At 40.3% G+C, this 21,382-nt stretch overlaps 1 protein-coding gene across 1 annotated transcript in view; it reads right to left on the bottom strand.

The window, feature by feature from the left end:
- si:dkey-1d7.3 (transmembrane protein 132C) overlaps positions 1-9,441 on the bottom strand; it is a 46,976-nt gene extending 37,535 nt beyond the window's left edge. Inside the window, exons 1-2 of the mRNA XM_034709045.1 lie at positions 9,078-9,441; positions 2,281-3,190 (exon numbers count right to left, since the gene is read on the bottom strand). Of these exons, the coding sequence (XP_034564936.1) occupies positions 2,281-3,190; positions 9,078-9,144 (977 nt within the window). The 5' untranslated portion in view covers positions 9,145-9,441. The remainder of the gene's footprint in view (positions 1-2,280; positions 3,191-9,077) is intronic.
- Positions 9,442-21,382: the final 11,941 nt, after the last annotated feature.

Below are 21,382 nucleotides of genomic sequence, written 5' to 3'. Positions count from 1 at the left end.
GTGCTCTCCATAACTCCCCCACATCCTGAGAAGTTGAAGCAGACAGGATATAACGTGTCAGAAATTTATGAGGCCAGTGAAACTGGCAGAAAACACCAGTCATGTTGGCGCTCAAGCATTTACTAAATGGCCTTGATGGCAAGCCCCATCAGTATTCAAGTGCCTTAAGCAACCATTTAAATGCATGGAGCTTATCCTTATCCCCGAGAGATGCTCAAATATACTATACATCATTATGTTCCAACTGGGTATCACTCTCTTTTACTTCTCCGCTTGTTTCAGTGACAATTAAATTTTATGTGACTCCTCCTAAATTCCTGTCATCTGTGAACTCAGCTGCACAGCTGAATAATTATATATTTTTTCTGGGGATGATATTTTATTCTAAATTCTCTTGGAATATTCAACTGTGTGGGCCAGTTTTAATGTGTGGTTTTCCTGGTTCATAGCAATAGTAGCCTATACTCAAACCCAGTGTATGCAGGTCATAGCTCTGACATACAGTGTTGCAAAGACTAACCAATCAGATTTACTGATCAGGAAAATCTGAAATACTTTACTTGAAGATGTTCCTTAAAAGCAAACCATTCAAGTTCAACCTGGAGAAATAACTGGAACAGTATAAAGTGGGCTAAATGTGGCATACACGTTGAAGCCTCAACAGTGAAAGACTTGTTCTTGTTTAACAGGGCCCTCTTATATATCTGAATTTGAAGAGCAAAACTGAAAGGAACAGTTCAACCTTTAAGAAAATGCTTAGTTCTTTTGTAGCCAAGAGACTGATAAAAATAACAACGTTCTTTTCTTGCTCCACAATTCTTATCAGCAAAATGTTTAAATGGTGCTTAGTATGAGGTATTTTACTGTTAGGTTCCCAGCAATCCTCAAAGTTGATGTGAAAACACTGCAGTCTATTTATCCTTCAGAAATAGGAACTGTCATTTGCACAACAATTGGACAGGGGAAACTGCAAAATGCCACCCACCATCTTGAAAATACCTTCAACTCAGTAGGTAAATTATAGTAGCTGAAGGACGTGCCTGGTTTGTGTTAAAACTTCTCTTTAGAGAGAATATACCATCGAGTGCAGAGGTGTCAAACATGCGGCCCGCGGGCCAAACCGGCCCGCCAGAGGTTCCAATCCGGCCCGTGGAATGACTTTGCAAAGTGAAAAAATTACAGAGAAGACATTAACTGCAACTTTTCAATAAAAGTAACTACTATTTCAAATTTTTTCTCTAGGGGTCTCATAAAATCATAGTGCTGATGGAGCACACCTGAGCGGCTCTTTTTTTCCAGGACTTTTTTTCTCAAAGTGAGAAAATAGATTGCTTGCTGTTTGCATAATCGGGTTGAGATTCATAAAGACTTTTTAGAGCACTATAAGATGATACACTAACTACTTACACTAGCTCTACACCCTGCATACAACACTGTCCAGCAAGCAAACTGTTCATGCTGGTGCTGAGGGGTCCAGAATAGTCAACTTTACCTTCTTCATAATTATAATCTTTTTATTAAGGACAAATAAAGATCTATCTATCTATCTATCTATCTATCTATCTATCTATCTATCTATCTATCTATCTATCTATCTATCTATCTATCTATCTATCTATCCATCCATCCATCCATCCATCCATCCATCCATCATCCATCCATCCATCCATCCATCCATCCATCCATCCATCCATCTATCTATCTATCTATCTATCTATCTATCTATCTATCTATCTATCTATCTATCTATCTATTCTTTTGCAGTAAACATTACACTCTGTGTCAGATGAATGGGAAACCTGTGTGCTTGGTGTGTTCGCAGCAGGTTTCAGCGCTTAAAGAGTTAAATATTCGGCCCCACAGCTGTTTTTGTAGAAAGATTGTTAATTAAATGTGAACATTTACAGAATGTACTTGTACTATTTTGCACTAAAACAAAGGTAAAAATGTAGAGTTGTTGTTATTTATAGGTTATTATGTTATGATTTTGCTGGTCCGGCCCAATTCAGATTAACTTGGGCTGTATGTGGCCCCTGAACTGAAATGAGTTTGACACCCCTGATCTAGTGGAAAAGAAAACAGAGCATGTACTTGTATCAGCTCTGAGTGAGTAGAGTGGGCTGACACTGAAGGCTTGAAAAGACTTCAGGCCGACTGCTCAAGCCCAAGAAACAGCTCAGTACCAACAACTGCTTTCTTTAGCTATTCAAGGTATAAGCATTTCTATTTTTATCAATTTAGTAGAGGGTCAAAAAAGGAAAAAGAGTGAAAACCTCTCACCTGAGACTGAAACTTTCCAAGGCAGATGTGCTTGCCAGGAAGACATAGAACGTTGCAACATCTGTGGTCTTCAGGGGCTTGGAAGAGGTCTGGATGACCACAGCGCCTCCGAGCCTCAGTCGAAGAAAGGTGGGATTCCCTGGTGGAGTTCTGAGAAGACTGACACTCCCTATCCGCCTCATGGGTGTCCCTGATCTCCCAGAATCTCTTCCTCTTCCCACTCCAACACGCTGCAGGCTATCCTGCGGTGTACACTGACCTGTCTGATCCCTCCTGCTCTGGAAGTAAACCTCCACAAGGTTCCCCTGAAGCCCCTTTATTCCATCATTTCTTCCTGCTTCCCTGCTGGAGCTGCTTGATCGGCTTCCTGAGCTGAACCAAGTAGATTCTGGCTTAAGATGGGCAACACAGAATCCACCTGGAGGCACCAGGCATGCCCCACGGACTTCCCTTGTGTCCCAGAAGGCATACGCCGTGACACAGTGAGCGCCATCTTTTGCCTTGGCTCCAGCGCTTTTACTCCCTGTATCTTCTCCTGATCCCATCCTTTCTTGCCCAGTAGTAACGTTACCATCTGCGGGCATGTGGAAGAGGATCTTGACAACAGGGGAAGAAGAGCGAACCTGGCGGCCCAGTATGACCGGCAAGATCCGGCGCCCACTGCGGAGTTGGTCGGAAGGAATAGGGGCATCTACAGTTAGGGGTCCAAATGAGGCGTTGACTGTTGGCTGTAGGGCGCCTGGACTAGTGATGAGGAAAGTCTGAGTCTGAGCCTTCAGGCTGGAGTTCCCAGAACGTTCTTCACTGTCCTGCCTCAGAAACACATGGTCTACATTGAGGACCTGAAACTTGACGGTGGGATAAACTTGTGATGGCCAATCGTCTTGAGGAATCTTCTGGCTTTCACTAACTGTAAAGGGACATTTGCAAAGAGAGGTTATTCACAAACACTTTCAATGCTATACCTCAATGTTGTTTAAGGTTTAAAAACTTGTTTTAAGATACACACAGCTGCCATCTGCAAGCTCAGCTGGTTCTATTTTTTTGGGAAGATTTGATAATAATGGCAGTGGGTGATGGGCTGGCACAGGAGTCATGTCGAGAGAAACAAAGAAAGAGCTTAACAACAGTCTTAGAGGGATCAAGAAACATTGTTGGAGGTGTAAGAATCAAGGGTGAGAGACTCAGTGTAAAAGAGATCAGTTTAATTATGTAGCAAATAAGACCCCCTATGCAATCCTTGCACTGAAAAAGAGGAAAATGGAGCACCAAAACAAGTGCTTGTTTCCTTGTTTCCTTGTTTCCTTGTTTCCTCCAGAAACCTTGCTTTTAGGTGTGAGAGAAACAGGAGGACGGAGACTGTATCAGCATTAAGCAGCATACTTGTAAAGCACTTTCTAAACTTGGGGCAGTGCCTAGGAATGGATTGATCTCAGCTTTAGAGCACCAAATAGATGTGGGAAAATTATGCAGGATTTAGAGACCATGTTCAGAGATGTGCCATGTGACCTTAAGTTTTTTTAAGTTAAAGGTGACATATCACGCTTTTTTCATCAATATATATTGGTCTAAGAGGTCCCCAAAACATGTCTTTAAAGTTTATGCTCAAAAAACACTTTGAAATCAGATTTTGGCATGCCTGAAAAACCCTCTTCTTCAGTCCTCCTCAGAACACTCTGTTTTCTCTCTGACCACGCCCCCTCAGGAAGTGGATGTGGCCTCAGCTGTCCAGCACGTTGATCTAATGTTTACATGTTGGCTGAATATACACGGCTGCTCAGAGATCACGTTACTTCAACCCTCTGTATCTGATCCAGAATCTGATCCTGACGGAGAGGCGCCTGTAGCAGGACCTTTCTGAACCATTGGTCACAGATTTAGTGTTTCTTGTTGTTTTATTTATCAGTATGTCAACGTGTGTCTTGGTACACAGCTACGAACATGTAGCTATGTGGCTATGCTAACTAGCGCTAGCACTTATCCATGATAAATAAAAATCATCCACTAGATCTTCAAATCTGCAGACTTGGGGAGTAAAACCGACCTCTACCAGAAAGGCAGCAGGACCTTTCTGAAGGATTGGTCACAGATTTAGTGTTTCTTGTTGTTTTATTTGTCAGTATGTCGACGTGTGTCTTGGTACACAGCTACAGCTACGAACATGTAGCTATGTAGCTATGCTAACTAGCGCTAGCACTTATCCATGATAAATAAAAATCATCCACTAGATCTTCAAATCTGCAGATGTGGGGAGTAAAACCGACCTTTGTGTTTATTAAGACAGCCTACAACTAGCATGCCTCCCTCCTAAGCTCCTTGTTAGCACACATTTGTGCAGGTAATGAAAAACGGAGGGGGGATTCAGTATTATTTTATACAGTCTATGGGCTGAACAAGGATATTGTTGTTACGTAACAAAAACACGGAAGTCTGAAACGGCTTGTTTCACACACATTTACAGAAAGGTGGAGAAATCAAAACAGGGGCAGCATAGATTTTTTTCATTCTCGGGGGGTTTGTAGACATGCCAGGGAAACATATTTCAGGTAGAGAACCATTAAAAAGTCCATTTTGCATGATATGTCACCTTTAAGGGGAGATGTGCCATTTACAGTTCTCGTCACGGTCACAATTTCTACAGTTAAAACTCAGATATATTAACTGTTCAACTCTCATGTAGTGTTCTCAGTTTTACAGTTTCTGCTGTCACTGTGTCTAGGCAACAAAGGGAATGGCAAATGTCTGTGAGACAAAAAAAAGCCTCTCTTGTAGCTTCTGAGATGAATGTTTGTCCCAGCAGGATGCTGTTTGTGACAGTTCCCACTCCCTCCTGCCAAAGACACTTGGTAATTTTCCAGCCTCCGTGCTGAAGTGCTCGAGAATTGATGTGTGAAATGTGACTTTGCCTACCTCACGAAAATTACTTCTCTGAAGGCAAACGTAACGCAAAACAGAATCTCCCTTCCCCCCCAAAGGTCCTGGAAGTGATATATCATTCTTTCCTGATTTTCAAACTACATTTCGTGAATACATCTATATGTAAATCAATTCTCTTTCTCTAGGCAAGGGAAATCTGTGAAAAATACAGATGTCAGGGTTGATATTAAAAATGTGGTATTCAGAAAAGCGCACAGGAAACTTTTATAGGTTTCAGCGATGAGACTGATACCTTCAGGAGTTTCACATTAAGTCCCAAATAGATACTGCTGGTACACATCACTTTTGCATGATATAAGGGAAATCTGCAGCTTTTAATAAGAACGTTTAGTATTGTTATGACGGTTTGATTTGGGATGTATAAACAACTATTGAAGTGTATATATTGCCAATGTAGCTCTGTCTGTCCTTGAGCTGTTTGTCATGTTTTATAGAGGAACTGTTTTTGTAAAGGATAATCTTTCTGGAAACCACGCCAACCATGTTTCCCTCATTTTTTTCTCCTTTCATCCCTCTCTAACCTGCAGCTGTAAACAAACTGACACCTATTGATCTCAGGACAGTTAGCAGGAAATTAGGGTTTCATCTGATTGGACAAAAATGGTATGAATGCTTGGCTTGTGTATCCAGGGCATGGTCAGATAATGAGTGTTGATTAATGGTGGCCTGTGTTAATGAACAGGTTTCTGTTTTCATTATTTCAGGATGTCTTTGTTGTGTTGTATATATTTGTATTGTTCGTAGTACTATTGCATTGACAATGCACTTGTGATTTACCAGTCAGCACCACCATCTACAGAGCAAATGTAAACAAAACAGAAAATGACAAAGATGCAAAGAGATCTAAAGAGCTCTGGTTTCCTTTGGTGGTACCTTTGTAGTGAGTAGTATTGACCAGTCACTAGTGTGCAGGCTTTGGTGTATGCAGGAAAAACAGTCCAGGTGGAAGGCAAAAGCACAAAGAACACTCACTGCTGTCATGACATACCAACTTCTTTCAATGGTAATCAGGTGAAGATTTAGTTATATACTTAAAGAGATGTCTTCATGCAGGTGCTGCTAACATTTTTTTCTGGATCAAAATTTTAAACTTGAGTGACAGGTCTGCCTCCTGCTGTGTTGTTGAAGCAAATAAGCTGTTACATTACAGACTCCCTGTAATGCACCAAAAATGATCAATCTGACCCCCATTCAACAAACACATTTTTAAAATGATGTTTTCTTTCCTCTTGAGTACAGACCTGACAAAGTTTGCATTTTTACTAATTACCCAGCTTTATCATGATGTCGTTATTTCAGCAGACTTAAGACCCGGAAATTGTAAGTAAGCAAAAAGAAAGTTGGCTTATTTTTCAGGCTCATCTGAAGTAAGCCTCTGAATAACACACTTTCTACTTCTTAAAGCAGATGAACATGAGCTACTTGGAGCCAAAATGTACACTGTTGCAGAAGTATATGCCGCATGGATATGGAAGATTTGGCTGGGAGTCATTGAACGCTACATCGGCTCTAGGGGAATTACTGAAAAATTGGCATCCATGTCCAGAGGCATTCATCACCAGACGAAGATAGCTGATGGGTTCAGAGATTCATGATTGCCACACTGTGTTATGTGTAGCATGAGCTGCCTTGATGAATAACCTAACTATTGCACTGCTGGACACCTCAATCCTCAACATGAAATCAAATCTCTTTTGATTTTTTACAGAGATTTGTTGTTGCATATTTTTTTAAGGCTGCAATGATGAAAAATAGTATTTATATTTTTCAGATACTTGAGAAATAAAATTTAACAGTGCTTCACAACAAAGGTTTGATGTGATGTTGTATAAGCTAAAATGAACTAAAGTTACTGTTAGCTAAACACAGTTGGATTTAAACACTTCAGACTTAGTTGAAGCTGAATGAGTGGAATAATGACATGACTACAAAGTTGAAAAAGATTATTGAAAGTGAAGTGACAACAACTGACTGCACTCACACCTGACCTATATCATATTGGCATATATATTGTTGGTACAGGGCATAGGAGGGTGAATGAGAAATTTTGGTTTGGTAGTGGTACATGGTCTGAAAAGTTTAGGTACATCCAATCTACTTTACAATGTTTTTTCCCATTGTTTCTGAAGCTAATCTAATAAAAGACCTTCATGAACCAATAAATGACTTGTGATATTTTGGTAAAGATTCAGATCCAAGAAATTGTGTTTTTAGTTGGTTATTTATTTTAAGCCATTTAAAAAGTGTTATTAGTTAAAACATTACGATCACAGGACTTGAATCCAAAATCTATCTAAATCTTTAAAACAAGTTTTACAAGATTGACTCTGAATACTATTGTGGGAATAATACTCTGTTAAATGGTTTTGTCCTCTATTTTATGCTATCAGTTTTATATTCCAACAAGCAAGAGCAAAAATACTTGCTGAATACTTCTGATCCTAACTCAAAGTTGCATTTTCAGTTTAGTGTTATAGGCCCTACTGTGTTAGGGTTACAAATTCATCTTATTATAATATACTTGAACTTGATCCAGCCTCTGCTCTGAGGATGAAAATTGGTCCACCGATGACGCACACTGCTGTACATCAGTGAACACATTATTTATTGATCAGATGCTATTTGGTTTGCGGCTGGATTTCCCGGAGTATCTTTACACGGGTCATTAAAAGCAAAATGAACTATTTGAATAATTTAAGCTGCTATAAAAGTTAGTTGAACCTCTGACAGACGTGCTAACACATCTGTGTCTGCACTGAAAGATAAGGCTTCATTCATTAGCACATTCATGGATGGTAGAGGAGATATCAGAGAGTGAACTCTATCACTTAGACACGCATTAAGAGCCCAGCTGCACAGTCGACTCCTGCACCAGCAGCAACACAGCAATCCCACATATATGTATGATGAAAAAATGCACACATAGTTATCATGTACGGATTTAAACCCAGCAATCTCAGAAAGTAGTCTTTGGCATGATATCAGTATCACAGAGAGGACAGACTGCTTACTGTGACTTCATCGCTCCCAATGCAGGTTATCTTTAAACAAGCAGAGAAACAGCTGTGCAGCCTGAGCTGCAGGCCTCTTTAATCCCACAGATGAGGCTTACCGATGCACACAGGAGAGCATGCTGTCACTTTCATTTCAACTGAGGGACAATGAAATGGGCAGACAGTAGAAAACATAAAACCTTCAAAATATGAAAACTCAAACCCAGATTTTTACAAAGACTATTGCCTGGACACATAAAAGAAAATGGTTGTTAAATCCTTAAATGCACATTTACAAAATGTCTCTGTATTTTTAGGGCTCACTTCTCAAATGTCCCCATTTCATGTGCACAAGGACTGCATAAAAGCTTCTAAAATATTCAAAACAAAGCCAAAACTCTCACTCAGCCTGTCGCCTAGACACATGACATGGGCTATTTGATGTCCATATGCGAACATTCTCTTAAGTGTTTCTATGTTTTATAGCTTACTTGTCAAAGACTCCCATCTGATATGCTAAAGAACTCCTATCCTATATTCTTTTAATGGGCCTGCTGCTTAAAGCTTTAGTGACTTCAGACTCAAACAGCTGCAAACTCTCCCATTTGTGCAAATAAGATGAAGCCAGAGTCATAATTTCAAAAAGAGCAATATCCATCGTGTGTTTGAGTTTAGATCTCCAAAGCAACTACAAGGGCATATCAAAGCAGCACACTTCATCTTGTAAACACAGCTGAAGCCTTCTAGCCACTTCCAGCCCAGTTCCTTTCATATGTTATCCATTGAGTTCGCTCCAACACACATGAAACAATAAATACATGCAATAAGAAAGGGTTTTTCTGCTCATTAAAAAAACACAAACCTCACCTTTAACAGCTGTCAGGACAGCCGCTGCGACCACAGGGAACAATGAACAGTGATGGAAGCTGAGCATCTTGCAACTTTTGGCGTTCAGAAGCGTCTGCAGCAGGTTGAAAGACGCACAGAAAAGCGCTGGAAAATAAATCAATCCATCCTCTGTTGTCCGATAAAGTCACTTCTTCTGACTCTAGATGATCAAGTAAAATAAGAACAAGTACTTTACTTCCTTTAATGTCCGTTTTGTTGCATGTGGGACAGTTTAGAATGTGCTCTCTGCCAAAGTGGTGGGAGGGATGTTTTCCTCCAGTGGCACGGCTCTAGCTGGAGCACAAACTCGGCTGTTCCCATGATAGAAATCAGTAAACATGTGCCGTCTGTCAGATTAGAGAGACCCACGTGGTCGGTCGCCGGTAGGGGAAGAGCCGCGAGTAAATTAAATGCGCACGGGGTCAGGAGGGATCAGCGCTTTCTCCACGAGACATTTTTGATGGTGAATTAACAAATTGAGGGTATGATTCTGGGCTATAGGCGAGTCAATCTGAAGGAAAAAATCATGATGAGGAGGATTTTACTTGTAAATAAGAAGCAAAAAAGACTAAATAAATGCCTTTGGGGAGGGAAAGCATTCATTCTTTCTCTATTTTGTTTTCTATGTGAAAAGTTCACCCCTAAATTTTGCCTGAAGGACCTACAAGAACCTCACAGATGTTCATTTTAAATTCAGAGGGCCTTTGTATTAATCTCAACATTACTTAAGCCTGTTTTAAGGGGGTGGAAAAGAGTGTGCAGTTTCTGCCAGCTGTCAGCTGCATACTCTTGGTACACAGCATCACATGGGAAGATACTGCAGGATGGAGCAGATGGATGAAGGCACTTCTTCCAAAGCCGTGTGGTGTAGTAGCACACTTTACATTTGGTACAAAACACAGAAAACACTCGTGCAAACTTTACTCTAGTCTTGTTTGATTCCTTCAAAAAGACAAAACGTTTCTTCAGAATTGAGGTTAAGTGCTTTGAGTGAAATAAAGGAACTAGAGCTGTAATTTTTATCCGTGTACCAGCAGGCCTCCAGGCTACATTTAACTTCTTAACACACAGGGTAATTATATTTTTCTTTTTTTTAATGTGCATCACTTCATCTGCCTTGACCTAAAATTCCATACACTTGTTTTAATGAGGTACACAGAGCACTAGTGTGAGTTCAAAGCCTGAACTGAAATAGCTCTGTCTCTTGTTGCAATGGGGGGGCAACAGTTTCAGCAGTTTAGTGTATCAAAGCAAGCAGAGTGGGGTTATGCACTTGAAGCTGTTGCAGATGGCTGTCCACCAATGAGTCTGGTTATGTTTGAGACTTCTGCCTGTAAAAAGAAATGTTTTACTCTGTTGCTAAGTCAATTCTTACAATGGAAAAATGTGAGGCCTATAAATAATACAACAAAAAGCTGCTGGACCTGCTTTCTATGTGAAGAGCATGAGATCCATCTATCCATTATCTTGACCACTTATCCGATTTGGGGTCATGGGGGGGCTGGAGCCAATCCCAGCTGACTTCAGGCGGAAGGCAGGGTACACCCTGGACAGGTTGTCAACCTATCACAGGGTGAACATGGAAAGACAGACAACCTTTCACACACACACGCACCTACAGGCAATTTGGAGTGACCAATGAACCTGATGAGCATGTTTTTGGACTGTGGGAGGAAGCCGGAGTACCCAGAGAGAACCCACGCACGCACGGGGAGAACATGCAAACTCCACACAGACAGGCACCTGCCTTGGGACTCGAACCAGGAACCTTCTCGCTGTGAGACAAAAGTGCCACCCACTGCACCACCATGCAGCTAAGTGCATGAGATAACTTTTGTTATTATTTTCAGGGGCTTGTTTGGACTTCTATGTCAGTTGTGGCTCAACTGGGGCCCTGACTTATGCAGGAGTGGCATGTGTATGATCAGTTATGAAGCTGAATCAATGATGCTCATCATGATGGAAATTCTAACTTAATCTAACTTTCAGTAAACGAGTCAGAGAAAGAGGCGGAGCTGAGGCGCGCTTTAAGCCTCTTTAGCAAACGGGTACATCTGCTTGCCTGTCAATCAAGTCAACCCCTAATTGTGCCTATTATGATTAACTCATAACCCAAATATCTTCAAGAGGGATGCATTTTTAAAAATATACTGCCCTCGTACACTTTCTACAAATATAGAAACAAGCTATACAGAGCAAAGACCTTTCTTTTAACCAAGGTGTTACCATGTTTATTTGAGCAGTAAAAATTGGCTGCTTAAAACATGGGTGTTCATGGAGTTTCTTTGGCATTTGGAGTTAGCCTTCAGTGGAAGTGCATATTTTTGCACTTCAGCAGTGGCCTTATTTCTTAAGACCAGAGGTTTCGCTTGGCACACACAGAGAAGGGGATAATTTATTTACCCTCCTGTCTCGTATAATCATATCTACTTTGGGTATGCCCTGACCTCACTTTTCCGCCAGGATAGACACACTGAGTGGCAAGTGGCAACATATCCTGCAACAAGATTTCCTTTAGAAGGTGAAATGGCAAAAAATGAGAATGAAATAGATAAATATTGGCTTAAATTAAGGCCAGCAGACTCGACAGGGATCCCTCCAGTAAAACAAAGACACAGTGGCTAGTGACAATGACAGGAAATCAGGGTCCTGGCTTTCTATGTACATGATTTAGCACACCTAGCACACTTTGGTGCTATATCAATGCAACAGAAAAGTTTAATTGCTTGATTAAACCACTGATAATTACTGCAGCGTTCAACCTCTGGTCTGCTTAAATATCGGACAAAATGCTGACATTGGATTTATGGTAAAGAATACCTTTGAGGTTTAATGTGCTTGGTTTGAACAGTGCTCACTTTTGCTCTCTCAGCCCCCTAAATACTTGTTCTCTGAGACTAATGGGCACCATAAGTCTGCCAACTAAACCCACTGAGCCTGCTGCCTCAGTGGAGGTTTTATTACAAGGTGGCACCACTGCCAAGGTGACAGCATTAAGCATGCAGGCATCATTTGCAAATAAACATTTGCTCTCCTGACAGCAGGGGCTGATTAAAATAAATATGTGCCTCAGAGAGACATTCAAGGATCTCCAAATGCCAATAAAACTTTGAAGAACTAATGGGGCCTCTATATTAACTCAGAGGAGGAATTTGCTGAGCACATTGCAGCAGTGTTTACAGTGCGGGGTTAGCTAAGGCTGTACATGTTGAAGCCGCTGAGCTTTAATTTGAGCAGTTCGTCTGTGGTTTTGGCTGCATGTGATTATTAATGCGCAGTGGCAGAGGACAGCGACTATCAAGTCTGGGAACGCCTCCAGATTTCAGTAGTTGTACCAGACATGCAACCTGCTGCTGCTGCTATTTGAGATGACAGAGAGGTCGTCCCATGCTCAATGTGTGACACCATCACTAGATATAAAGCTGCGGCCAGGTGGCTCAAGGTTTATGGAGGTTATTTCATGTAGAGCAACAGAGGGCAAGACCTAAATACCTGTGATCGTGTTCACCTTGTTAAACAGGAAGCGGTTTGCCTAATGTAGAGGGTGAGTTAGACAAACAGCAGGAGTGACTTCTGCTCAGAGCTTTAGGTAATTAGCGAATAGCCCACTGGCATTTTTTTTTGCCACAATGATGTGACTCGTGGGATGTCGGTCAGTCGGTCAGTTTGTCCTCAACTTTTGCCAGACGGAAAAATGTCAACAACTGTTAGATAGCCGTAACATCTGGTGAAAGTGTTCTCTGCAGAATGAATTTAATCAACCTCTGGGAGCAAACACTGCCATCATGTCTAATTCAGTTTGTTCAGTAATTTGGCTTGAGACTACCTACAAATGCTTAAAAGTAAATACCATTACAATCATTTTCTGGTATGCTACTCTTTGGGGCTAATTAGCAGACCACAAGGGGCTGACATAGTTAAATCTGGGAAAGATTTGCATGCAAGTGTTTTCATTATAAACATGTTGTGAACCTCATGGAGCTGCAACAATGGCTGTATAATTTTAGTCTTATTGAATATGCTATAAGTCAGTCAGTCACTTACAACCTGAAAAAACATTGAAAACCATGTTTTGTTCAGTTCTCAGCAATAGTGTTTATGTGTTTTCGTATCTTGGATCCCACTGATTTAGATGGTTGAGCCTTGAAGTTATGCGTGTAAGTAATGCACTGGCATTTTCAAAACTGCAACTCCTTTTAAAAATCTGGAAATTGAATACAGAATTTGTTTCTGTGAGGTCCCACAAAGGTGATAATTAGTCTGGTGAACCACTTTTTTTTTTTTTATCATGAATGACATAATTAGTCATCTTGGAAGTGGTTGTGTACTCCATCTCTTTCCATGTATTATAAACTGGGCATAAACATTTCATTGTTGGCTCCAACACATAGCTTTCTCAGAAACAGAAGAATATGAGGTCTCTTGCAGACACCTTTATAGTAGTGATAAGCTAAGGGAAAATGCTTGAGCATTGAAAGCAATAACTTGCTACCTGTGGGACATCAATGCCGCACCATGGGGACGTAGGCTGTTGTTATGATCTAGCTAGTGAAGCATAATGTGGTGAGCTGCAGTTACTCTGCAGCAAAACTAAATCATCACCTAAGTGTTTGATATTAAATCCAATGCTTCTCTCAGTCGTACCACATGGATGACTAGAACTGTACTGAGAAAAAGAGTCTTAATTTTGCATATTTTTGCAAAGGTTAAAATCTTGTGCACACAAGATAATTAAGGTGTGTGCCCAAGATAAAATGTATCACGCTATGGGGCTGCAGTAGCTTTGTTTCTTTGTCTGCCAAAGATTTAAACATACATTCACAGATTGTTCAAACTGTTATTTCAAATCATTGATATGTTTTACATAATATGACAAAAGCAAAGGACAAAATTATCCTAAAACATGCAAAAAAAAAAGAACATCTGAACACCTTCTGGGGAGGTGAATACCACATTAAAAAGAACAGTCAAAGGAATATATAAGGGGACCTGAATCAGAGGTGCTGGCACGGTGGTTCAGTGGTTAGCACTGTTGCCACATAGAAAGAGTGGTTCCTGGTTTGAATCTTCTGTCCTGCTGTGACCTTTTCTGCTTGTAGTTCACATTTTGTCCCTGTCGTGGTTCTCTCTGGATGCTTCGGCTTCTGCACACGTTCCAAAGACATGCTTGTTAGGTCAAAGGTGACTGTTTAAGTGAATAGGAGTGTGTTGTGGTCCATCTCTGTGTGTCAGCTCTATACGCCACCTCTTGCACAGTAACAGCTGAGATCAGCTCCTGCTGCACCTGCAACCATTACACAATAAGTGGGATAGATAATGGACAGATAATGGGTGAATCAGAGGTCACATGTCAGACATTGTAGAGCGTAAGAACAAATCAGGACAGATTATATTAAAGTTCACCTGGAGAGCCTCTAACCTGGGGTCATCATATGATTAGTGGATCTATTAACCTTTTCTGATGGTAATCCAGCTCAGTGATGGATATTGAACAACAGCTATGTCCCATCTTAATAATCCCATTGACTTCATTTCTATCAATCCATCAAACAAGGATTAGATCCACTCAGTACAGGTTCATCCTGTTGACGCTGCAATTGGCAGAGAATCACATCAATAGAATAATATTGAAAAAGTGATTCAAGAATAGTTAAGATAACTGCAGCCGTGAGCATTTATAAACTCCTCTGAGAGAAAATCATTGCAAACTGCTTCTGAATCCTCCTCTCTGATCTCAGGGGAGTGCTGGAGTCCGGTCTGTGGACATAAAGCTGCCGTTACACCGGTGTAATAACACTTAGCACTACACCCTGCCAGGGGGCAGCCAGCCAGGCAGCTAGACTATTCAACGCTCATGGTGCCGCAGCTCTGCAGCCAACTTGTGCCCTGTGGACATCTCCCTGTGAAGGCAGTGTGAGCTGAGGATGAATCACCGCAGCGAGGCCTGAGCCCTGCCTGCTTCCCTTTAGCTGACGTCAGGGAACATTCTCCCACTGATGACAAATGAATGCTCTTCTCTAGGCTTGGCTGCCATAAACATCAGTTTTCCATCCCTGCGGGACGCCTTGGATGAGTTACCAGCCAGGTGGTATTTCCTCCCACTGACAGCCTGTCCTCAGAGCGCCGTGATGGACAGGTGAACGGCTCGCCTCAAACCACCTGCTGGGAAATACATTAATGTTGGATTGGATGGACTCTTCCGTGAATTAGTCAGTGTTATCTAGCTTCCCCCCCCAACTGAGCATCAAAAGGTATCATTTTAAAATTACTGGCAAAGCACTTACTCTTTGATCAGCTTATTTCATTTTCAGAAATGTTTATAAAACAAATATGTCTCCCAAAAGCCTCAAGGGCCTAAAAAGCTGCTTGTTTATTGTGAATCGTGAGCTTCTGGTAATTTAATCCCTATAATTTGGTCCTTGTTAATTTTATAAATGAGCTAATAATTGTGTTCAGTGTTTGAGGCTTCGTCTAATTAGTTACTGAAGCCATTTTTTGGTGGTGATTAAGTCCCTGCACATCTTCATCCCTAATGTTTCTGCAGACCCCCTCGCTGTGCTGATTTGCATAAATGAAGGAAAGTTGTTTGTTGAATGCTGCTGGCTCAATTTTGCTTTTTTCTTTGATAAAGTCATCATTTAATTTGTGTTGGGTAATGAATATTGTTTACTGTTTCAATTATTATGCTAATAAGTCAACTTTATATTCCATCAGTGAATCATTTCCCCGTGCAATCAGTGGCTAAGCAATATAAACATTGTGCTGTCTAAGTGAGTATTTCAATATGCTTTGCTTGAGGCATTACGAGGCAAAGTTATCACCAAAGGCATACTGTATGGTGATTGGGTGATTATGCAGAATAGAATCCAGACAGGATGAGACATGACCCGGGTGTCAGGCCATTCTATTTCCTATATCCACCCTCTCTCTATTATCCTGCGTATTACCCAGCCACCAACTACAGATACAAACATGTTGAGACTCAGTATTGATTTTAAAATGATTTTAAAGATTTAAGAGTAATTCATTAATGCAGCAAAAAAAAAGTCCACATGTTTACAGCCTGGTACAGAAGACGAGTGTAGTCTGGATAGATAGTTTCTCGATCAACACACTGTTCAGGGGGTGAATATTTTTCTAACTCAGCAATTTCGAAGATATTGAGATTACGAGTCTTCCAATGAGAGGCACAGCTGACTTGATTGACAGGCGGGAACACTGTAGCTGTTGGCTAAGAGGCTCAAAGCCCGCCTCTTTACGTCACAATTGCTGGCTCAATTGGCTTCAAAACAGCGCTTCAGAAACAGATGGGTGACGTCACGGATACTACGTCCATTTTTTCATACAGTCTATGCGTGTTACTTAATCTGCTTCTGGCTCATTTTTTGGTCTCCACCAGCACTTTGACAGCTACATGCTTTACTATGAACCTTGTGTTTGTTCACTTAGATTGATCAGTCTGTTGTTTGGAGCTGGATAGTTTGCATACGGATGTTTTTTTTTTTTTACAGCTTTTATGCTGAAAAACAGCTTCCTACCATCTCTGGAAAAAAGGCATTAGAGAAGAGTGACGTTAAGACTAAAAAATACAACAATGAGCTTAAAGAAGCCAACATGGAATCCTAGCTAATACTTCTGATTTTGTATTCACTGTCAACAGCTTTGAAATGCTCTTGGTATCATACTTTATTTAAAGATCAGGTTTATTTTCCTTCTGATAACGTTAACTGATGTTATAGTCCATCCACTGCATCAGTATTTATATCTGCCTACTTGTGAGTCAAATTAACAATAAACATAATTTTTTAACATTGGCCTTTATTGTTTAAAATCATATAAAACTTAACTTTTTCATTCACAGTAAAGTCAAGCAACAATGGTTCTTGGTTTGAATCTCCCAGTCTGCTGGGGCCTTTCTGTATGATATTCAAAACCTTCATGTTTCCCCTGTTGGCATTCTTAACAGATACAGTAATGTTCCTCAGTGTACATTACATTGTGTGTTTAAGGGTCCCTCAGCAGTTCCTGTGCTTTTACTTCTCTTGTGTTTAGCCAGTGCTGAGTCATATTAGAAATATTCTCCATGTTATTTGACATTTTTGCCACAACAGGAAAAGATGAAATCATAAACTTTATAAATGTTACTCCTTGACCCTCCGGGTTGATTTGATATGACGTGTAATTCAGTTGTACCTGGCATTGTTCTTGCGCTTTCAGAATTAATATCCACTGTTTCTGAGTTTTGACCAATCAGAATCAGGTAATTAACAGAGCCAGGTGGTTAGCAAGGTAAGACATACTTTAGCTAGCTATGAAACAGACTTAACATTAAAAATGATGCCTCAAAGTGACCAAAAGAAGCAAACTAGAACATTAGCAACAAGAGGAATATTATCAATATTGCCAATTTTAATGCTTGAAATCACTTCTGCAGAGTAAGTGTAGGGCTAAGAGAGTTCAAATTCAAAGCCAAAACAGCCTTATTTTAATTTTCTTCTGCAAAGACTTCTTGTGAGTGAAACATTTGACAGTTCAAATACAGCAGGATGGAATTTTTTTTTTATCAGAAAATATAATTTACACTAGAATTACTAGTCGATTTAAAAAAAAAATCACATTTTATTATTGTAGACCCAAACTGCTACTACCAGGATGTAAACAAGCACAGATGACATGCCATCTCGTAGCATAGTGCGGTTTGGCAGTATTTTGATCTAGATAGAGAAGATAAAGTTGTAGCTGGCTAGCTGACAACGGAGCCTTCTTCTTCTTTTGCTCCTGTTTCTTCTTCTTTGTCTGTCCTCCATTCTACTGCAAGTGGTAACCAGCGTAAAGAACCAATACAGCCCCCTACTTTGAACCAGTCAATTACAGTATTAGTACAGTACATTTACAATTAATTTTTATTAAAAATAGTCATAGTCAATACCAGTTATGACGACAGACCTACTTCAAAAGTGATAAATTGGAGCAGTTGTTTAGCTCAGTGGTTAGATCACCGGTATACAGAAGCTTTAGACCTCAAAGCAGACTGCTCAAGTTCAATTCCCGCCCATGGCCCTTTGCACGCTCTCTTTTCCAAGTTTCACTCTACCCATTGTCCTATCTCTCAATAAAGGCTCAATGTGCTGATACAACACCTGCTTATTTATTCAAATTTGTTTCACATGTAATGGGTGTAAGTGTTGTTTTTCCCAGCTGTCATATAACTGACGCCCACATCATATGAATCGTTCATTCTCAAATTTCCATAAACCACAACTACATAAGAAATTCTAACACGTGAAATGGTGTTCCACTAACCTGGTGAAATATTTTCCTGTAGGATATGTTCCTTTTCCTGCTAACTTAATGAGCTTGTGTTTGATTCAATTACAAACTAACTAGAGCAAAATAACCCTGAGGGCAGGTTGCTGATTGTAGTGGGTGTGTGGTTAAAATAGTTTAATGAACCAGCCATGCTTGATGTGTATTATCATTGTCACAGAATGCATACACAGTTTTAACAAAGTGGTAAAGGGGTAATAGGTTAAATAGGTGCTCAAAGGTTTGGTTTTTTTTGCCCCAGGGATGTCTAGCTGCTTGTCCCTGCCCTGCATGTATCTATAAAAGGCTGAATTACATGAACTATAAAAGCATACAGCAATTATATGCAAAGCTACTACCTTACACATACTGTATATCCCCTCTGGACCTCTTTCCATACACCTGTATTACAAGCTAAGTAAAGTTTGAAACATATTTTCAGCCCAGAGACTTCAAAAGAAATCCCAAACTCACTACATGGCAAAAGGTCTCTCAGTGAATCAAAGTCAAATTAAAATATTTTACCTGGGAGATCCCTGCTGTGATTCTAGGGCAGTATACGGTCAAATGGATGCTGAGTATTTAACTGGCACTTTGAGGTTCTGTGAAATATTCAGAGAGGGCAGCAGAAGACGGACGTCTCTTTGTGCCCCCCTCTGGTGGCGAGGCAGGCAGAGAGCGAGTGATAGAGAGGTTACAACCAGCAAGAATTTTAAACATCCAACATCCCTCGAGGGCTCTGGAGACTCACAGCTCAATATAGATCTTGTGGATAGAGAAGGAAAATAAGGGGGGGAAAGGGAGCTAGAAGGTGGGTAGGTGAGGGGAAAGAAGGAAAGAAAGGGAGAGAGGAGGAGGAGGCAAATAGGACGAATATATGGAAGCAACAAACGAAGATTAATTGATTCACAAATTCTACTTTCTTTCTCTTTTACCTCTATGTGAACAGAATGGATGCTTCAGCAAAACCACTCTGCAGTATTTCCTCAGTGCAGGAGGTTCTTTTTCTGCTTGAGTTAACGTTAAAATTAAGCAAATAGTAAAGACAAATATGCATGAAGAAGAAGAGGGTAAAAAAAAGGCAGAGAAAAGTGGAGGACTTTTCTCAACTTCAGCCGTATATAGACTTTTTATGATGAGAACTTGGTGTCTGTGTGATTATGGCAACTGCACTGAAGTCAGCAAATGTTTAATCAGACAATTAAACAGATGGATGACACCTGGGTTTTCTCACCTCTGGTATTAGACTGCGCACTGTGACACTGCAGTCTTTTCAGTACAATGCTTCCACTATATGAAACCTTAAAGCACTGCTGCCCTCCAGTGGACTGCAGAGGAACAGCAGGATAACAGACAACCACATTAATATTAATATGATATGACAAAGAATTGTCACACATATGATACAAAATGAGGCTCCTTAGCTAGATATTTTTTTTTATGTTTTGCATCCCTGCAGTTTAAGTCATTTATTGATTTTTCATTATTTCTAACATATGAAATAACCTAAACTGATCCATCCAATGCGTTTTTTCTGTGATCCTATTATTATATTAATCTTCACTTAGTTATGGCAATTTTTTGAACACAAATGTTCACCCTCTTAGCAGGGGCTTACCCAGACATTTTGGACCTGGGCGGCCCACTCAGGATACTGATTAATTCAAGGATTGCAGAAAATACGCACAAATCAATATCATTCAATTACCCTGTTGTCTCCGGTGATTACATCTTACATTGAGATATCATACAGGGGCTTTATTTCTGTTCATATTCTGAATCCTCTAATTTTTATTCCTAAGGATTCAAAAAGGAGACATTTGCCAAAAGTAACAATTTAAAGCACTTTTTAGAAGAGTGTGCAAGAGTTTGCGTGCAATTTTAGATGGGCTGATTCCTCTCCTGTCCACCTGTCTTATGAAGTTGATGTGTCTGGTATAGGAAATACAGCGGAATGCAAAAAATAAGATAAAAACAATACTAGCGCCATGTTGATAGTTGATTTTGACACAAGTCCTGCCTCTGACTATGCAAATGGCCAATCATAGTTTTGAATTTAGAGGCCCATGCCATCCCTAGCCATCACACTGCCCCTCCTCTGTAAACATCTGAGGTCATGGATAAGATGCCAGTTTAAAAATCCTAGCCTATCCCTGGAAAGACATCTAAATTAGTCAGTCACACAAAGCAGTTTATTTCTTCAATATCTTTCACAGGTGTGAAGTACATTGAAGTAGGGGTAACTTGAGACTCATAGTAACTCGAAATGGCCAACAGCTTAGCTTTAACACCAACAGGAAATGTACGTCTGATTTATAAATCCAAAGTTACTTTGATATTTTACTATGATAATCCAGCAAAAAGATAACAATGAAACAAGAGGAGGACAGGAAAAGATAAAGCAATATAAACATGGGGAAGATATAATGTAGATTGAGCAGTCACCAGTCTTTTAGGGTTAACACGGGACATGAAAGCAGAGTATGTGAGGGCAAAAGCACAGTAACAACCAGGTTGTTAGCACAGTACCACAGCATGGTCTGAAAGCAGGCATGACAGAGCCTATGGGTGTAGTGGTGATTATAAATAGGTACCTTGTCATTAACTTGTCAGATGGTCTAATTTGTATGTCCAAAAAAAAACTGTTGCTCTGAATTCTTGTCTGTCAATGATTCTGTTAATTTATCTACTTTCTACAGTCAGCTTTGTTGTGTATGAACTGTTGGGAATAAAGCTGTTGCTGTTGGTGACAATCCTGATCTCACACAAACCCGACTGCTTGTGTGAGATCAGCATTGTCACCATCCCCTCGGCGTTTTGTCACTGATGAAATGACTGGCAGGATATGATTTGTTGTGATACCGTGGGCAGATTGACAGCCTAACACTTGGCTGATGCTGGAAAGATGATTAAGTTGGGATAAAAAATGGAAATCAGCTGGTGTTGTAATAAACTTTGCATAATTCAATTTGATATGA

Source organism: Notolabrus celidotus, chromosome 19, assembly GCF_009762535.1.
Source record: "Notolabrus celidotus isolate fNotCel1 chromosome 19, fNotCel1.pri, whole genome shotgun sequence".
In the NCBI taxonomy this organism is placed as follows: domain Eukaryota; kingdom Metazoa; phylum Chordata; class Actinopteri; order Labriformes; family Labridae; genus Notolabrus; species Notolabrus celidotus.
This window is presented reverse-complemented; position numbering and strand designations above follow the sequence as displayed.